The 18,085-nt window shown below is 50.5% G+C and overlaps 1 protein-coding gene across 4 annotated transcripts; it reads right to left on the bottom strand.

The window, feature by feature from the left end:
• Positions 1-719: 719 nt before the first annotated feature.
• On the bottom strand, positions 720-14,269 carry PLEKHO1 (pleckstrin homology domain containing O1). 4 transcript variants are annotated; one of them, XM_034424957.3, is made up of 7 exons: positions 13,385-14,269; positions 12,747-12,791; positions 12,414-12,560; positions 9,742-9,882; positions 8,941-9,045; positions 7,432-7,533; positions 720-6,992 (listed from the first exon to the last, which is right to left on the bottom strand). In XM_034424957.3, the coding sequence occupies exons 1-7, from the start codon at positions 13,412-13,414 to the stop codon at positions 6,234-6,236; spliced, it is 1,329 nt and encodes a 442-aa protein (XP_034280848.1). In that variant the 5' UTR covers positions 13,415-14,269; the 3' UTR covers positions 720-6,233. The 4 variants fall into 4 exon arrangements, with proteins under 4 accessions (XP_034280848.1, XP_034280851.1, XP_034280847.1 ...); XM_034424960.3 differs by lacking the exon at positions 12,747-12,791 and having other exon boundaries at positions 14,089-14,109; XM_034424956.3 differs by lacking the exon at positions 12,747-12,791 and having other exon boundaries at positions 13,570-13,899.
• Positions 14,270-18,085: the final 3,816 nt, after the last annotated feature.

The raw sequence follows: 18,085 nt of genomic DNA on the forward strand, positions 1-18,085 counted from the left end.
TCTTTGGGCTCCACAGCCTTCAGGCATATTTTCCCTTCTAAATACAGGCTCTCACTTTTATGGGGTTACTTTGGTGTGGAGTAGCCCCGGGTGTGCGAACCCTGTCATTCGTGGTGTGTTCTTCACAACAGATCATAGCGAAGTCTATTCGATCAATCTCTGATGCGGTTTGCACAAAGGGATTCTCCATACTGAAGTCTCAACCGTTGCACAGGTATTAAGCTTGCAAGTGCCACTCCAGCGGTTCCATGCCCCAAATCAAAGCCAGCTCTGTGACTTGACAAATTTAGGTTGGCTCTTAGCAACTCAGAAATCTATGGGGACTGAACTGATCAGCAAAATCAGAAACTAGTAGCTTTTTTTATTAGGACTGTACCCCGTTTGGACAGAAAAGCACAGGTTGAAAGCCAATTTTAATTTAAAATACACACACATTCATGGATTTTATCAGAACATTTCCACCAGATCAGGTGGATTTCTCCACTTCAAAAATCCTTACCATCCCCTGCCCTACTCTTCTGAAAACAATCCACTGCCTGCGTTCTGAAGAAGAGAAATTAAGAAGAAAAACAGATTTGCTAATATTCAGCTTAATTCTTTGACATTATTTGTGCTGCTGTCCAAACAAATGAAGGCCCCACAGGACACACACACACACCTTCCCTGAGAATTTAAACTAGCCGTAACGTGAAGCTGACAAGACATCTAAAAATACACTGTTTAAAAACATTCAGTGGTTTTATTTTCATCTTTAGCACAGCCTTAAATATCAAACCAGGTAAACAAGAACAGCAGCAAGCTGGAGCAACATGCTGCCCAGACAGCACGTGGGACTTTTTAAAAAAAGATTTCACATAAAAATCAGTGCAGAGTTAGGCTTCCTTGGACGAGGCCGGTGCTGAGAAGAAACCAAGCCGGAACCTAAATGCAAGTATGTCACAAGTGTCAACTCAGGAAATCAAGGGAAGTTTTGACTTTTAGGTAAGTAAAAGAAAGAAAGAAAGAAAAATCCAAAGAGGAGACGCGATAGAGGCTTATACAACTTCACGGATAGCCGAGAGAGAACAACCTTGCTAAAAGTAACAGGCTGAGAGGTTATTCAACAAAACTAATGAATGACCTTTCCATGCAATGCATAATTAGCTCAGGGCACTGACTGGCAGAAAGTTCAGTCACAGCCACTAGCCGGGTGGCATTAAGAAAGGAGCTGGACAAAGGCGGGGCAGCTTCTCACAGCAGCAGCAAAGAATGGAGCTTCCATGTGCCACAACAGAGCTGCGGGGAAGAGACTCGGACCAGAAGGGCCATGCTTGGAGCCAGCGCAAGGGACCCAGAGATGGGTCCCTTGCGCTGGCAGAGGCCGAGCCAAGGGATGAACCTCCAGCCATGGGCTCCTTGGGGGAAGAGGAGGCATCTGTCAGTAGAACTGATGCCCCTGCTCTGCTTAAGAAACCCTGAAACCGGCCCTTAGTTACACACAGATTATCATCCCAATTTCCAGAAGCCAAAGAAAGAAAGTTCTCTGCCAACCTTGTTCATTAATGTCCCCACAGCTTCTGCAGCCCTATAAGAGAGGAAGCTCCCCACAGACACAGAGAGGAGACCCTTGTACATGCAAGCTATGGCGCCCAGGAGGGGGGGGGGGGGAGAGAGAGAGAGAGAGAGAGAGAGAGAGAGAGAGAGAGAGAGAGAGAGAGAGAGAGAGAGAGAGAGAGAGAGAGAGAGAGAGAGAGAGAGAGAGGAAAATGATTTCATGAAGCAGTTTGCATAGATTTCTTTAAAAAATAAATTAGCTTCTTAGCATCCACAGAATTTCTGAAACAAATTAAGAAGGGAGGGGAGGGGAAGGGGAAGGAGAAAGGAAGTAGGTGACACTAAAGCGTTTTCTCTTGAATTGTGCTCTCTGCCTCAGTATAAATACAATAGCAAATGCCAAGACACTGATAGACATCAAAGAATTTCACAGTTCTGGGGGTGGAAGCAACATTTAATTATTTGTCCCAATCCAAGAGTGCACGCAGTTTTACGCAGATTGCACAGGTGGGCTTTTGCACGGGGATTGCATATTGGGGGTGGGGCCACTGCACATGCATTGCTGATTTTTGCAGGAGACATATATAGTTGTTGCATCCACCCACAGCCACATAGATCCTCTCTGGGAAAGGGATGGCTCTGCTTTGCCAGCCTTTTCCCCCTTAGGGGACACAAGTTGCTGCCCCCAACTCCCTCACCTCCTCTCACCCCACCACCCCCCATTCAAGGCTTCAAGGGCGGCAGTCTGTTGCTCCCGAGCTGTATGGGAGAGCTGCGGGACTGATTCATCGGGCCTCTTTTCTGGACCCAGAAGCTTATGGCAATACCCAGCCAATAATAGCCAAAGGACATACTGCATAGAGACTCCTCCAAAAATGCAATAATAATAGCTTGGACCCTAGGAGGAACAAAATGTAGCTGGAATCTAGAACTTGTTTTTTCCATATGGTCACATAACAAATCCCCAAGTAAAAGGAAACGAAAGAAAATTACTTACAAGCAGCAACATAATCAAGGTAGCAAATTAGGGCTGCCATAATCCAGACCAGCACAAGATGGCAGCAAGAAGCTAATTTCCCATCTCTCTCTGCTGCCATCTAGCAGTTTCCAGATACTTGCACTTCAGGTTGGTCTTCCCCAGAAATGAAGCCTGAGGCTTTGAGAATAGATGCACAAAATCCATTCAAGCCTAGCCCTGAATTCTCTGAAACTGTGTGAGGGTGTGCGCAAAGAAAAGAAGTGTCTCACTCCGTACTGAGGTTAGCTAATCTATGTGTGGGAGGAAAAACCCCTGAGGAGGAGAGGGGAAGCCAAACCTTTTTAAAAGGGAGCCATTTCCAAGTCAGCTCAGACCTGGAGAAAAGAACCAAAAGCTGTTTCTAGAGTAAACCCTGTCCTGGCTTTCAGGCACGCAGCTAAAAGGAACTGAAGCGTCCCCCGCACTCTCCCTCTTTCCAGAGCACCAGGGCCCCCCTGGATCCAACCTCCTGGCTCAGAGCAACAACAGCTGTCGCCAAGGGGAAGCTGCAAGGGAGCAAGGCCTGTTCTCACCTGGCGCATCGGAAGGGGAGCTTCTACCCTGAACGGGGAGCGCTCAGCACAAAGTCTCACCTGGTTACGAGCAGCAGATAAAATGCCCTGGAAATTCAAAATGGTGAAGTGGGTCAACCCTATGTATCTGAAGGGAACGGAATATGCCGAGTGCCCTATAACACAAATACACATCAACTGTGGTGTCCATATGCAGTCCTTCAAAAAAAAAAAAAAATCCTTCAGGACCCAGGACCCAGCCTTCAATAACAGTCCTTCAAGAAAACCTACAGGCAGCCCTTGGCGTTATTTACTTTGGAACAATGGAAACACACTCTAAAATAAATATTGCTATAATACCAACTTCCATCTCTAACATGCCAAAAACATTATCCCACACGCTGCAGCACAGAACAGTTGCTTGCACCCATGTGAAATACCGCCTTACAGAGATGTGTTAAATTCCTTGCAACCTCCTAATTAGTGCTTCTTCTTTTATCACTGTCATTTTTATGCATTTGCATGCTCTGTTCCCTGATGAATAATATTTCACTCCTGTATCACTTATAAGCTTATAGTCTGAACTATGTATTTGTTAATGGCTGAATGGACTATTGTCTTTTAGCTTTTTAAGCCACTTAGATTTGCTTGACTGAAGCAGCATAAAAGCAGATGGAATCAGTCAAATCAATCAATTCTAAGCAAAAGTTCCTATAGGGATTCACCCAGCACTTCAATTGCTCTTCCCTCTCATCTCCTGAAAAATGTGGACATGCAGTTAGTGAGCCCTTCACCATTTCTTTGTACATGGTAATGGTTCCGCTTCTTTCAGGAAAAAATGCTGTAAGGATCACTTCCATTGGTTTTGTTATGGTTATTTGTGGTCTCAACCCTTACCCAGCGGGCAAGGGGAAACTTCTCTTTAGTGGGGCTAATTATTTATTTCCATATTTCTCTATTGCCCTAAACCTAACCAGTTTACAAGTTTCTTGTCCCTTTTTAATTCTATTGAGCTGCATGCTAATCTTGACTTGGTGCACTTGCCTTTTACCTGTTACAGAATCAGGATGTGAATCTGACTTCTGAATGTGGTTACTCCCTAAGGAAACTCAGGGGGATGTAAAACGAACACAAAGGTAACTTCCACCCTAAAAGGCTGTTGTAAGTTTGGAAAAAGGAAGAGAAGGACGAATACATTTTTCAATTTCCCTTAAAAAGGGGAAAGGAGGGCACCTGAGGCCAATTGGAAAGTCCTGTTGTGGGGCAGAGGTAACAAAAAGAAGCATCCATTTCCAATCCTCTTTCTCGAGGGATGATTCTGGAAGACTCACATGGGCATCACTCTCTCTGTCTTAAGCCTGAGCAGAAAGTGCCACCCGTGGAAACACCAAGAATGGGAGGACTCTTCTTCGCCTGTTCCACCAGTCGGGGAGCCAAGTAGTTTTGCTTAGCAGAGCGGGGATCATCTGCCAGGACATGAAGGTACCTGAGTTGCAACCTGTGCCGAGTCTTCACTTCCCGACTCTCGGCTGAATCAGCACGAGGAGGACAGAGGCCATAGAGAGGGGATCACAAGGGGAACTTCTACCGTCTCAAGCAGTGAGCGATGACCACAGAAGGGTGAGCGGGGGGGGGGGGGGGCGGGGGTTGACTCTCTCAAGGGGAAGCACTTTCTACTGTGAGATCTTGCTGGCTGGACAAATCCTATGGACCTCAATCCTCCTCTCTGTAGTTCTCTGAACACAGGAAGAGCAGGAGGCACGAGTGAACCGATGGCTCTGACTTTAACCAGAGAGCCCTTTCAACCACCAATAAATTCTCCACAGGCGAGCAGTTTTGCAAGTAAACAGAGAGTAATGGCCAGATTCAGCAGATGCTTCCTCTTGAGATCCTCCTGTCCAACACAGTGTCTGCTGTGCTTCAGTATCAGTGATGGAAAAAGGAAACGAAAGAGGACTGGGCTTACTGGTCAATGGGGCCGATGGGGCAAGGCGGTGGCTGGTGGAGTATACAGAACACCGGAGCCATCTCTTCTGATGCCACAGAAGACATGCTCCTGTCACCAAAACAGAAATGAGACTCAGCTCAAGGGGACGAGATGCCCTCTGAACTTTCACACAGGCAGCAGAGTGTGCGGGGCCAGTCCTGAGCTAAAGAAATCAAGGACCTCTCCCAAAGGAGCAATGGATTGGCATGGGTGGCCATGGAATGCTACTGGCTACTCTTCTCCTATTGCACTGAAAAGATAAGATGCACACCCCTGAAGATGACCTGGTGTCACACGTTCTGCCGACAAGCAAAACCGCACGATGCTTGCCACACTTTCTGTTGCTGCTCATGAGCTACGTCTGAAGGCCAGGAGGGCCGAGGAAAGCGACAGGGGGAGAGGGAGCAAAATCACATGGAATAAGGACATGGAAGACCTACCAAGGACTTCAGGGGAACCAGGTTATGAGGTACCTAAACTTTAAGCCCATGGACCAGAACTGCCTGGGATTCCCCGGTTCCACTCAAGGACCTCAGTCTGGAGCTCAGCAAAACTGGGTCACCCGGTTTTTGGTCGCGGGGGCTTCTGGGACTGCATCGTGTTTGGAAAATAGTCTCCTGCATTATTTCAGGTGGCAAAGTTGCCTTTGCACCGGAATCTGGACTTGGACCCAAGCAGGGAAATAGCCCCTCCGAATGGCAGAGCAGCCACAGAGGATCCAGGGGGGCACAGGAGGGACCCTGCCCGGGAGGCCACGTCCGCCTGGCGCCTGAGGTGCAACCCATGTCTCCTAGCATTTGGGAGGGTGGCGCACCCAAGGGGCATTTTTGCGGAAGGAAACCAGAGATCTTTCTTGAAAAGGGATTCACTGAGAAAACCATGGGGGCCAAAACAGAACCATGCTGCTTCTGAAAAATTACATTCCAATGGCTGCCTCTAAGTTGCTGCACTTTGGGGGCTACAGACACAATGGATATATTGAAATGGGCTGCCTTGAAGTTGGAAGAGAGGAACGGGCGACATATAAATGTGGGGGAAGTGAGGAAAAAACTGAGTTGGTGAGGAGTAAGGGTCGAGGAACAGCCGGAACCCAGTAAGCATGAAATGCTATAAATTCCAACAGCACATCCGCTCCCCAACTTCTGTGCCCTGTTTTCCCTTGAGATTGGCCCACTGCTTGCCTTCACATCAGGCTCCTCCTGTACTGAGGCAGCAGCAGACTCTGTGGGGGCGCAGGTCTCGAGAGCCGCAGCTGTTGATAGAGGCTCCTCAGTTCTCGCACCTCCTGCAGCACTTTCTGGGCTTGGCTCCAGCTGGAGGAGGCCTCGCCCAGCAGCCTCTGGATCTCCTGCAAGGTGGCCGCTGAGTCCAGTTTGGGTGAGGACGGGGCACAGGCGGGGGCAGCAGCCAAGGCGAAGCCAAACTCCTGTGCCTTTCGCACCTCTCCCCCATAGCCTCTCGCTTCTGTCAGCAGGCCCTGCGTCTTCTCCAGCTGCAATGCCACCAGCTCCTGTATCCTGGCCAGCTGCTCAGGCTCAGGGGAAGCCGTTCGGTCCTTGAGGCTGATCCTCAGCGACGCCTGGCTGGCTGAGGAGGAGTCCCAGCAGGAGAGGATTTCTTCCATAGAGGCACATTTGTTCTTCTCCAAGTGAGAGAGCTTCTTGGGGACCTGAGGGGTGTACATGGTCCCTTTGCCAAAGGCCTCCCTGTGAACTGAGAACTTCTCCCCAGACATGTTCTTCCTCCGCGGGAGGCTGTTTGTCTTCTCCGAGTCCTTGACCTTCTCTGAATCTGAGCGCCTTCGGCCAGGGGAGAAATGGGTGACTGATTTGTCCAGGTCCACCCGGAAACTCTTCTCACAGGTGTCGTGATCTTCTGGGGAGGCCTCTTCCTCCTGGATCAAGTCCAGGGTCAGCATCCCATCAGAGGTTGAGGTAGATGCCTGCAAAGGCAGGAGAAAGGCAAGGGAAAATGGGGGGGGGGGGAGAGAGAGCGTGTGTGAAAACCCGACTCTCCAGGAAGGGCGGAAAGAATCACGGAAAAGGGATTTTGATACAAAACTATATCTTGGTGTTAAGTTTCCATATTCTGTGGCCGTTACAGTCTGTACAGCTCCAGCAAGGTGTGGCTGTATAGCTGAGTTGTAATGGTGGACGTCGAGTGGGCAGAAGCGGGCATAGCTTCCTGGGACCGTCCGGCCTTTGGTGACTCAAAGGGCATCATGATAAGTCGTCTGTCCCGTCCCCCCCGAACCCCTCTTCCTCTCCTCTCGGGGGGGGGGGGGGGCGGGGAGCAGACACGCTTGCAGCTATCAGAAGGGGAAGCAGCAGCAGCTCGGCTGGCTGAATGGGATTCTGCTCCCTTCCTCCTCCTGCACTTACCACAGCCATCAAGTGGCCTCTGGTCGGAGGCCGCCTGGAGTGCTGGATCTTCGCTCTGTTACGAGTGGGATGGGCGAGAAAACTCTCCTCCTCCACTGTCACCTGAAAAGCAACAGAAACACCCATCAACCACCACAATGCGAGGCACACAACGGGCCTAGTGTGACTAAACTGGAGTTTACTTGATAAATTGTGTGAATGGTTTAACTCCCAGGAGAGATGATTTTCCCCACCCATCCACCCATCTCTACATCCAATAGTTCAGACTGCAGCTCTCTGGCATATTCCTCCCAATCAGCCAACATTTCTTTGGGAAGGGAGGAGAGGGCCCAGACTCAAAGAAAGAGCATTTCATTTGGTAGTTTGCTGAGTTCCCGACGTGGCAAGAAGAAAAATTAAAAGAATTTGCATCTCGAAACCATATTCTCCCCCATCTACTTTATCCTCTTTTAAGCCATCCCTGCAAGCTACCGGGGGGGGGGGGCAGCCCTTCCCTCCCCATTCAGGCCAGGGGTCCTGCCTGTCTACCTTGCCCCCCACCCCACGTCCACCCCCGCCATCCCTCCCTCTTTGGCTTTGAGACTGCAAAGAATCAGGGGATGTGTTCCCAAGCCAGCAACAGGTGTGGTTTTGTTATTTTCCACTCGTGTCTCTTTCATTTGAACCCACAAGAGAAACAGTCAGGAGGGAACATTGCTTCCCTCTCTGCTTTGAACAACCCTTAAAATGATCTCTCTCACCTTACAGATCTTTCTCTGTTTTAATGGAAAATCAGCTACCCCTTCTATTCTTCTGCCCGTCCTCTACAGACCATTAGACAGTCCCGGTGACCCCTTTTCTAAATTTAAACAAAAAGAAATCTACTCCATTGCTCTCTGTTGTTCCCTCCCCCTTTATTTTCTCTGCCCCCAGTTCTACTTTAGATAGAAAACCATTCGGCCATTCACAGATCCGAATGGGGCACTAGCACAACTTCCTAATAATAACTCTCTGCAAGAACATCCCTGCGCCTCTCTTCTCGGACTGCAAACCTGGACATAAGATTATTGCCAGGATTAAAAGAAAGGGAAAATCTCTGCCACTCTCTGGGGTTTTTTTTTCTTTTTCTTTACAGAAGAGAGAGATCCAGAATGAACTAAAAAGTTACTGATGTTCCTAGCCATGTAAGATAGATCACGACAAGCAGGAAGGTCGACTTGGTCAGATCTTCTGCCACTTTTAACCTGGACCCTTGAGAACAGAGACCCCACTGCCAGGCCCCCTTTCAAGAAATGAGGCCCAAAGCAAGCCTGGCCTTTGCACTGTCTGGAACCCCCAAAGAACTGGGCTGAAGAAAAACCAACCAGGATGAGCTGCACCTGTCACAAACAATCCCCACCATTGCAAGCAAACAAAAGGGTTGGGGTCTCTCTCTTGCACAGCTTTGAGCTTCTCCTACCCTGCCCCAGACGGGGACTTTGGAAAGGCCAGTGGGTCAGGACAGACCGACGCTAGAGCCAGGCTGCTCACCTCATCCAAGATGCGGTTTTTGGCCCGGATTATGGCAGAGTTGAGCACATTGATCCAAGACTCCTTTTCTTCGGGGCTCACGGCCAGGAAGACGAGATTGGGTGCCTGAGAGAGATGGAGGCATCATCGGCAACCAAAGAGAGGCTTACCTGTCTCGCTTGGCCCCGTCCTTCATAAACTCGGTCCAAGACACATTTGCAGCTTTGGATTGAAGGAGGAAACAATGGCCTCCTCTCCACTGCTGTCTTACCATAGCCTGCAACCGCTTCCCCCAGCGATCCCCAGGGGCGTTGGGACTGCAGGGCCCGAGGGCAACGGGAGCATGCCAGCCCCAAGGCATCTGCCACTTTGTATGAGATAGGCGGCCACATCAATATTATGCACACATAAATAAAACAAAATAGATCTGGGGCACCAGAGAAGAAGGCTGCTCTAAGCAGGGACCTGGGGGCCTGCAAGACCCAGCAAAAAGAACGCGGGGCCTACTCCTCAGAAGACCAGGAGTTGGAGAGGATGGAAACCCCTAGGCCACCGACGGTTGAAGGGGGCTGGGGGGTTGCCCTGTTCCTGGAGAGGAAGCTGAGACGGGTTAGCCGCAAGGCCAATGGTTGTGTAGTGAGATCAAGGGGAGCCAGCCGCCTTTTCTGCAGGGTCTCCAGGGCTTGGAAGGACAGAGAGAGGCTTCCCAGCCTGGCCACCTACCCATCCCCAAAACCAAGGCAGAACTCTTAGTACCTCAAGCAGGGGCTTGAATGCTCAATCAGAAGGCAGGCAAGCAGGCAGGGAGGGGGGGGCGCTTACTGTGTTGCCAGGCTCCTTGGAGTGGGCAAGGGAGAACTTGCTATAGTTTTTTTTGCTTCTGCTTTTGGACTTCCTGAGCTCCTCACACTTCTCGTAATCGTTCAAGTCAAACACCTCCTGGGTGTTTTTCTCATCTCGGAGCTGCAGATAGACAGATCACAGGTTTACAAGGACAGACATTGCCAAGGATGTCGAGATTAAGGATTCTTTCACTCATTCACTGTTATCAAAAGCACATGGAGAATTCTAGTTCTTAACACAGGCATGAAAATGAACCCCTCGTGTTTGGACAGCCCTTCCATAGCCACAGACCACCAGGAGTTTTTTTCTTGGCTGGGACAAGGGCGCAGACACTACCTGGTTAGCAACAAAATTCTACACGGGGGGGGGGGGGTGGGGGAGGAACGTAATTTCTCAGAACACTAATTAACCTAGGAAGGATAAATGGGCAGGAAATCTGAGCTGCCTGCCTAGTAATGGGGTTCGAGCTGGTATCAAGTTTGCATTAGCTAAAACTTTAAAGGAGAACAGTTTTAAGTCACGCGGGCTGCACCACAGACAGCACCACTATGCTGCCTCTTCCTGGGCAAGAATGAAGGAGAGGACACTTCTTCCGAGAGGGATTATAATTAGTACTGGCATTAAAAACAATGAGCATTTTTCCCTTGTGTTTTTCAGAGTAAAAGCAAAAATTAAAATGTCTACTCTAAGGAAGCTCCCGTTCTGGCTCCCAATATGCTGCACAAAACTCCCTCCACAACCCTGCACAGGGCACCCACCAGGGGGATGAGAGGGTCACTCCAGGCTGCACAGAGACCAGCAGGAGCTCAGTTGCCTCCTCCTCCTCTCCCCCCCAGTTAGCCCCTTTCCAGCTGATTGTCGGCTGGTCGGCCGGCCTGCTATCCGATGACTTGCAACCAGAGCTCATCCCCTGCCTGCATGGCTAATGCCGCCTTCCTTTTCCTATCAGCCAAGCCCTTGTTTGGGTTCAGGGTAATCAAATGCTGGAGTGTCTCTTTTGTGAAAGCTAAGCAATTCCTTTGGCCTCGACCCCAGCCCAGGAGGAGTTTAGGCACGGCTTGCCTGGATATTATGAGTATGCTAAAATAACAGGTAACAAATTATGTAAGTGAATGATATTAGCTCATCGCTGTCCCACAAGGCCGCTCAGCCTCACTTCCGCCTCCATTGTCTGCGCAGCCCAGGGCGCTTACATCAAAACGGGAAGGGGGGGGCAGCAGAGGCCTGTCCATTCCCTTAAATGTGTGAAGTGGAACAAATGGAAACTGAGGAAAACAGCAACTAATTTCTGGACCTGGGTATATCCGATGCCAGGAAGGACAGGTGAGAAAAGCTGATAACAAATCGCCTTGGCTTCCTCCTCATCCAGAATTAGAATCAATGTGAAACTTGTAAGAGATGTTTGAGCACCAGAAGTTTGTATTAGAAAGCGACTATGGCAAAGAACAAATAGCAACACAAACCTAACATCGGAGAACAAGTTTTTAAGCAACAGATATTCACACCTCCAGGGACACTCATTTTAATAAGAGCCGGTGGAAAAATAATTTGCATGTCAACATGTACTTTGCCCCAAAGCCACTAAAACAGAGAAATCCTAAAAACAAAATATGCAAAATTCACCTCAGGCTTTCCAAATGCCAGAAAAGGGAGACGTGAAGACAAGAGGCCCATCCCTTTTGGTCAACTGCCATGGAAAACCCTCCCAACCTTTCAGGGAAGAAGATAAGGACAGGGACCAGGCTGTTCCTCTGGCAGCTGAGACGGGCGACCGGCCTTGCTCAAAGATCTTGCTCAAGTTCATTTCAGGAGAGCTTGCTGAGGGATCCGGGATTCTTGGCCAAAGCCCAGCCAAGTCTGCAACCTGTAAAGGCTCGGCTGCTTCCGCAAGGGGCCACAGGATCCTGACTCTGCTTGCAGCAGCCCGGCCACAGAGTTGGCCACCAAAACAACCCCCTGCCCCCAAACAGTGTCCAAACCCTACACGGCATCCGTGTGCCAGGACAGGGATTGCCTCCCAGATGCTGAGTTCAGACAACGTTTGGACTCCACAGAGGAGGAGGAGGAGGAGGAGGAGGAGGAAGAGGAGGAGGAGGAGGAGGAGGAGGAGGAGGAGGAGGAAGCAACTGACCGGCTGGGGGAGCTCAATCCAAGCCCTTCCTCCTGTCTGTAGGACTGGCTCCACCAACAGCCCCTTAGAATGTGGGCCTCCTGGGGCTGAGGGGACATCACAAAAAGCCTTCCATTGCTGGGACTGTCATCCCTCCCTCCCTGACCACCACCATCCCCCTTCTCACAATGTCTTCTTGCAGGCTCCAGCCTGGGCCACAAGTCCTGAGCCCCAGGGATGAGCTCCTGGCAAATTCTGGCCAGGTGAGGGTCAAAGGAGCATTTCACCAATGAATTTGCCATCAGGCTTTGAGAGGCAATGAAAAGGCAGCCCCTCCCGCAGGAAAGTGAAGCCCAGCTGAGGGTCTCTCATCCCTCTCTTCCATCTCAACTTCCTCTTTCATCAACCAACTACTGAATGAGTAGAATCTGAGTGAGAGAATCATATAATTCAGCCCCCTCCCCCCCAATGCAAGGTGGGGGAAGGAAAGGAAAGGAAAGGCTCGGCTAAAGAATCCGGATGTGAGCAACCTCTTACCAACCTCCTTCTCCGAGATGTAAAGTTGGTCACCCTTCAGCACCACAAACCGATTTTTCCAAATCTCCCGAAAAATGCCTTTCCCACAGAATTTTCGGACCCAGCCCACCTTCTCAGGCTGCAGCGGTTGCTGGTTCCCCTCCTGGAACCCCTGCATTCCAAAAAGAAAGAGAGCAAAGGATGGGGGGAGGGGGGGTGAGAGGGGGGACAAACGGGAGAGGAGAAAGGCAGAGAGAAGCTGTTAAGAGGAGGCGGGGTCTCCGGCCTGCCCCTCTGCCAGCACCCTTCCCCTGGCCCAGAAAGCTCTCCCGTCCCCAGCTGGCCCTTCCCCAAGTACCTGGGACGCTGGCAACTGCACCCGCAGATCAGCCTGACAAAGTCCCTTGTTTTTTAAAAAAAAAAACACTACCACAATTACAAATGAGACAAAATGATGTAAGGCAAATAAATAAATAGAATCAAAATGATGCTGCCACCTGCTTTCTATGAGGAAGTAGGCTGGAATCAATCTGCTCTTGGCCCAATCAGCATTTAATAATTGCGACGATGGAGCCCTTCTCTCTCAGAAATTCAGACTAAAACCATATCTATGTTTCACAAGGCAAATGTTTTCTAATTTCACTCTCTCTACATTTCTAATCACACTCTCTTCATCTAGGGAAGTAAAAAGGAAATCCACACAAATGCACAGAGACACATTTCTAAATTAATGGAAACAGAGCTTTAATAATGGAGAGTCGGAGACCCTCCGTTTCGGGATGGCTTCATTTGAAAGGCTGGAGGATCAGAAAGCAAAGACAAGCGGATTTTGGGATGGGGGGGAACGAAGGGATGGCAGGAAAGTTGGAATAAGACTGGCTCACCCTAAGGGCCCCCATCGCCCACAGACCCAAGAGAGAAAGTGGACAATAACAACGCCAGGAAAAGGCCCGGGGGGGGGGGAAGGGGGCTACCCAGAAAGCAGAAAAGACTCACCCGTTTAGCCGAATTAGTTTTTTTCATCATTCCTCAATGCAGCTGTCCAGAAGAGGGAAAGGGAAGGGGGAGAGAGGGTATGCTGGGAAGAGGGGGGGCAGGAAAAAAATCAGAGCGGGTCTTTGCCAGCAGAGAACTGAAGATCGTGTGCAGTTATTGGGAAGAGGGAGAAAAATAAATCTCACCCTCCTTAAGGAAAGCACAAGGAAGTTCCTATGACCTGGAGGCAGAATTTGCCCCTGCGATGCCCACACATCTCTGCAGGCAGAGGGACCCCCAGAAACCCCCTCCCCTGCTCCTCCTGCTTTCCTTCCTCCTCCTCCTGCTTTCTCTCGCCTGGGCATGGACGGAAAGGGTTCTCTTGGGCTCCACAGCACCATCTATAGCCAGACAAGCCGTGACGTTTTCACAAGGAAAGAGGCGAATGAAGCTGGGAGGGAGGGAAGGAAGGCGGGAGGGAGGGAGGAAAAGAGAGACCCTTTCTTCTTTGTTTGAGTCAGTTGGCTGGGAAGCGAGGAGAGGTCAGGGGGGAACGAAGCAGGGCCAGAAAGTCCCAAGGAGCGGGAGGGCCCCAGAGGCAGAGGCAGGCAAAGCAGCACGGATACCCTCTTTTGCATAGTCCTTCCTGAAACAAGGTTACGCTCACCCGGCGACCTGGCACGGCCCCCAGGGGAAGACCGAGGTGGTCCTGCCAAGAGAAATACCTCCATTTGGTGACCTTGCTCAGGAGCAAAAACAGCACCCCAGTTGCGGCATCCAACCCAAGTCTTCAGCAGGCTACAGGATCAATAAAGTGACAAAGGAGAAGAGAGAATGAAGCAGCGTACAAAGGACACTGGGACTCCAGCAGGCCTTGGAGAAGATGGCAGCCCGCTGCTCCCAACATGGTGCCAAAGACACCGGGAGCAAAAGAGACAGGCAGGCAGCCACTCGGGGGGCTTCAGGAGTGCTGAGCCAAGTGCCGGGTGCTTCGGAGTGGAGAGCTTGGGGGAAATCAATCATGTAAAGCAAGAGAAGATCCTGCACGCAGGGCTGGCTCTTTGCCTGACACACAGGAGCCGGGTGCAGGGTCACCTTGACATGCAGAAGTTCACACCTTTCTAGAGCTGCCCACGCAGATGGGCACGGACCCCCATGCACGCACCCACCATAGCAGAGACGTGCGCCCCACGGTACCCCCCACTGAGCACCCTCTCTCAAAGCAAGGCATATCGGACCCACTTCTGACTTAGCATGATTTGCCAAAATGGCAATGGACTCTCTCTGTTCCATGTCTGCTACCAACTTGCCAATATGCCGGCCTTTCCCACTGTGGCTGACTTATTTTAGCCCTCCATGGGTGTATCTTGCCTGCCGATGCACAGGCCGATAGCCCACGGAGCCTGCTGACCTCCCCTGGCCGGATGCAGCTTTGGGGAAGGAGATACACACACACACACACACACACACAGCCGACCCTCCTGCTTAGCAGCTGATCTCCAGTTAAGAGTAGCAGGCACTGTCACAAGAGGCAGGCCCACAGAGCCAGCTCACATGGTGGTTAAAGCATCAGGCTAGAAAATAGAGACACTGAGTTCCAGTCCCACTTTAGGTAAGACGCCAGCTGGGTGCCTTTGGGCCAGTCATTCTCTCTGTCCCAGGAAGGAGGCAATGGCAAACTGCTTCTAAAATCTTGCCCAGAAAACTGCAGGGACCTGTCCAGCAGCCGCCAGGTGTCCACACTGACTTCAAGGCTGGTACACACACACAAACCTTGCCGTAACCCACCTGCTCTCCAAACTTTAGACATCGCCGCCTTGTTTTCAACCCATAAATGACTTCCTGCCTTGCTTTGAGAACGACCAGCACTAGCACTAAAGCTACAGCAAAAGCAAACGAAGTGTGGCAGCAGCTCACACTCAACAACAGGACGGAAAAAGAAATGGGGGGGAGGGTTAACCCAAATTTGCTTGCACCCAGTTACATCAAGGGTGCTGAAGCCAGAGGAATGGCAGTCGGGGGGACAGACAAGTGACCTTGAGAAAAAAAAGGCAAGAGCCGGCACAGAACAGAGACAAGGGCAGGCAATCCCCTCCTGGTGGTTTTTATGCTGGAACAGCCACATCATCTAGCAATAATTATGCTGATTCTCCAACAGTTCATCGGCTCCCAAAATGCCTTTTGCGTATCTGAGCCAGAGGGCCAGCACACTCTGGCAGGCCTGGAGGAATGCAGGCTGCTTGCCGCTTTTCCCCACATTCACATCCTCTCTCTCTCTCTCTCTCTCACACACACACACACAGAGAGACACAGACACACAGTCACAGATCTAGAGAAAGCAAGAGATGGTGTCACTTCCAAATGAAAAGATTCCATCACCCTCTAACGCCTTGTTATGCCACTCTCAGCCAAAGTGGAACACGGAGGGGAAACTGAGGTCAGGGAAAACTAGGTCTGATTCAGAGCAAGATGGCAACCATCTTTACTTATTTTGATGAGAAACGCAGGGAAGCCTTGGGTGAGGTGCTTGGGGAGCCCGTGGTTGGGGAGCTGCTAGGTGTCCATGAGCTCCAGACTCCAGGCGCACCAGCTATTTACTGTCCTGCGCCCCTCCCAGAGTCCTGGCGTAGACACAGCAGCCGCTGTTGGGCCTTTTCGCCTACCAGGGTTTGAGCTGCAGAGCTCCTGGGAGGTGGGTAGGGTGCAGAGGTGGGTTTCAGCAGGTTCTGACCAGTTCTGGAGAACTGGTAGCGGATATTTTGAGTAGTTCGGAGAACCGGTAGTAAAAATTCTGACTGGCCCCGCCCCCATCAATTCTCTGCCTCCCAAGTCCCAGCTGATAGGGAGGAAATGGGAATTTTGCAGTAAGTCAAGCCACGCCCACCAAGCCACACCCAGAGAACCGGTAGTACAAATTTTTGAAATCCACCACTGGTAGGGTGACAACTGCAGAGGTTCACATCCATCCTGGAAGAAGCTCCCCCTGAGCAGGTGCTCCATGGCTTAAGTCCTTGTGGCCAGCCGTTATTATAGGGAAGGAAGAAGAGGCAGAGCAGGATTGCCTGCAGGCGGAAGGTGCCCAAAGGAAAGTTCTATGGTCCTGTTGCTAATCCTATGGCTAACAAGGGGGCTGCCATTAGGACCACCACCCCCATCGTTAAATAGGCAAAGGCTTCAGGGGACTGTCAGTTGAAAGGACGGTGCCTCCCTCATCTCCACTGGCAGCCCAGTCCTGAGCAGGCAGAAAGTGCCCCATGGAATACGGGCTGGCCGTGGCGTTTCTCTCTCTGTCAGGAGAAAAGACGGGAGGCTGAATGCTCAGTCATGTGACCAAAATAAGGGGCTTATTTATTTATTTAAATGATTCTTAAGCAACTCAATTCTGGGCAGCTTACAACAGGAATAAAAAACAATACAGGCAGTCTGTGACTTGCAACCATTCATTTAGCGACCGCTCAAAGTTACCTGGCACTGAAAAAAGGGACTGTTTTTCATACTTATAACCGTTGTAGCAACCCCCCCCTGGTCATGTGATCAAAATCCAGATGCTTGGCAACCGACTCATATTTATGACGGTAGCAGCCTTTGGCGACCTTCTGACAAGCAGAGTCAACCGGAAGCCGGATTCATTTAACAACCATGTTAGTAACTTAAGAACTGCAGTGATTCACTTAACAATTATGGCAAGAAAGGTTGTAAAATGGTGCACAACTCACTTAACAACTGTCTTGCCTAGCAAACAGAAATGTTGGGCTCAATTGTGGCCTTAAGTCGAGGACTACCTGTAAAAGTCCCAAAGCAAAAAGCCTCTTTGTTGCCTCAGCTGTTCCGGCCGGGGGGGGTGGGGTGGGCGTGGGACAGAGGTGGGTTTTAGCAGGTTCTGACCACGTCTGGAGAGCCGGTAGCGGAAATTTTGAATTCAGAGAACCGGTAAATACCACCTCTGACTGCCTCCCGAGTCCCACCTGATCGGGAGGAAATGGGGATTTTGCAGTAACCTTCCCCTGCCATGCCCACCAAGCCAAACCCACAGAACTGGTAGTAAAAATTGTTGAAATCCACCACTGGCGTGGGAGCGCTGCCTCTTGACCCTTTGCCAGATCTACTTCCCACAGTCCACGGGGGCTGCTGTGGACACAGAGGCTGTGAGGCCAGGGACCCACGCGTAACGGAAGTTTCCAGAAACAAGGGTTCTTGTTTTCTTGAAAACAAGAAGAAAAAAAAGAGAGAGAGGGAATTGCAGTCTGCTTAATTGGGTCTAACTATTAACAGTCAAAATTCCAGTTCTGATTATAGCTAATTAAAAAAGATGAAATGTTGGATCAGAAAGAGAACCTAACCTGCTCACATTGTGAGTTTTGTGCTCCCTGCTGAGAGCTGGCAGGCTGAGCCCACAAGAGGAAGAGGAGGAGGAGAGCCATGGGCTTCCTTGGGGTTGAGTGATTTCCTTCCCACCGTCTTGTCTTCCTGCAGCAAACATCCCAGGGCAACTCCTATGGAAACCCTCCCAGGAAAATCTGGACTTAACCACACATGGGCCATTGATGGCTTCTCCTTCTCCAGTCTATTAACCTCAGGAGACGGTTGTTTTATCCCCTACGCTCTCATACTCAATGACAAAGGGTTAACAAGAACTCTGGTCAAGACTTTGGTCCCTGGAGTGGGACCCCCACACCCCTCACCACTGGCTGTCCTGGAAATTCCAGTCCAAGGAGAACAGAA

The sequence above is a fragment of the Pantherophis guttatus genome, chromosome 18 (genome assembly GCF_059756535.1).
Source record: "Pantherophis guttatus breed Tessera chromosome 18, ASM5975653v1, whole genome shotgun sequence".
NCBI lineage: Eukaryota > Metazoa > Chordata > Lepidosauria > Squamata > Colubridae > Pantherophis > Pantherophis guttatus.

What these genes read in the sequence shown, in the direction of transcription:
- PLEKHO1 (XM_034424956.3), bottom strand. Translation starts at nt 13,764, where the DNA reads ATGGTGCTGTGGAGCCCAAGAGAACCCTTTCCGTCCATGCCCAGGCGA. An exon ending in CCAAGGAGCCTGGCAACACA is followed by an intron (nt 9,046 to 9,741) that starts GTAAGCGCCCCC and finishes CATCTCTCTCAG; the next exon opens with GCACCCAATCTCGTCTTCCT. An exon ending in GAGGCCACTTGATGGCTGTG is followed by an intron (nt 6,993 to 7,431) that starts GTAAGTGCAGGA and finishes CTGCCTTTGCAG; the next exon opens with GCATCTACCTCAACCTCTGA.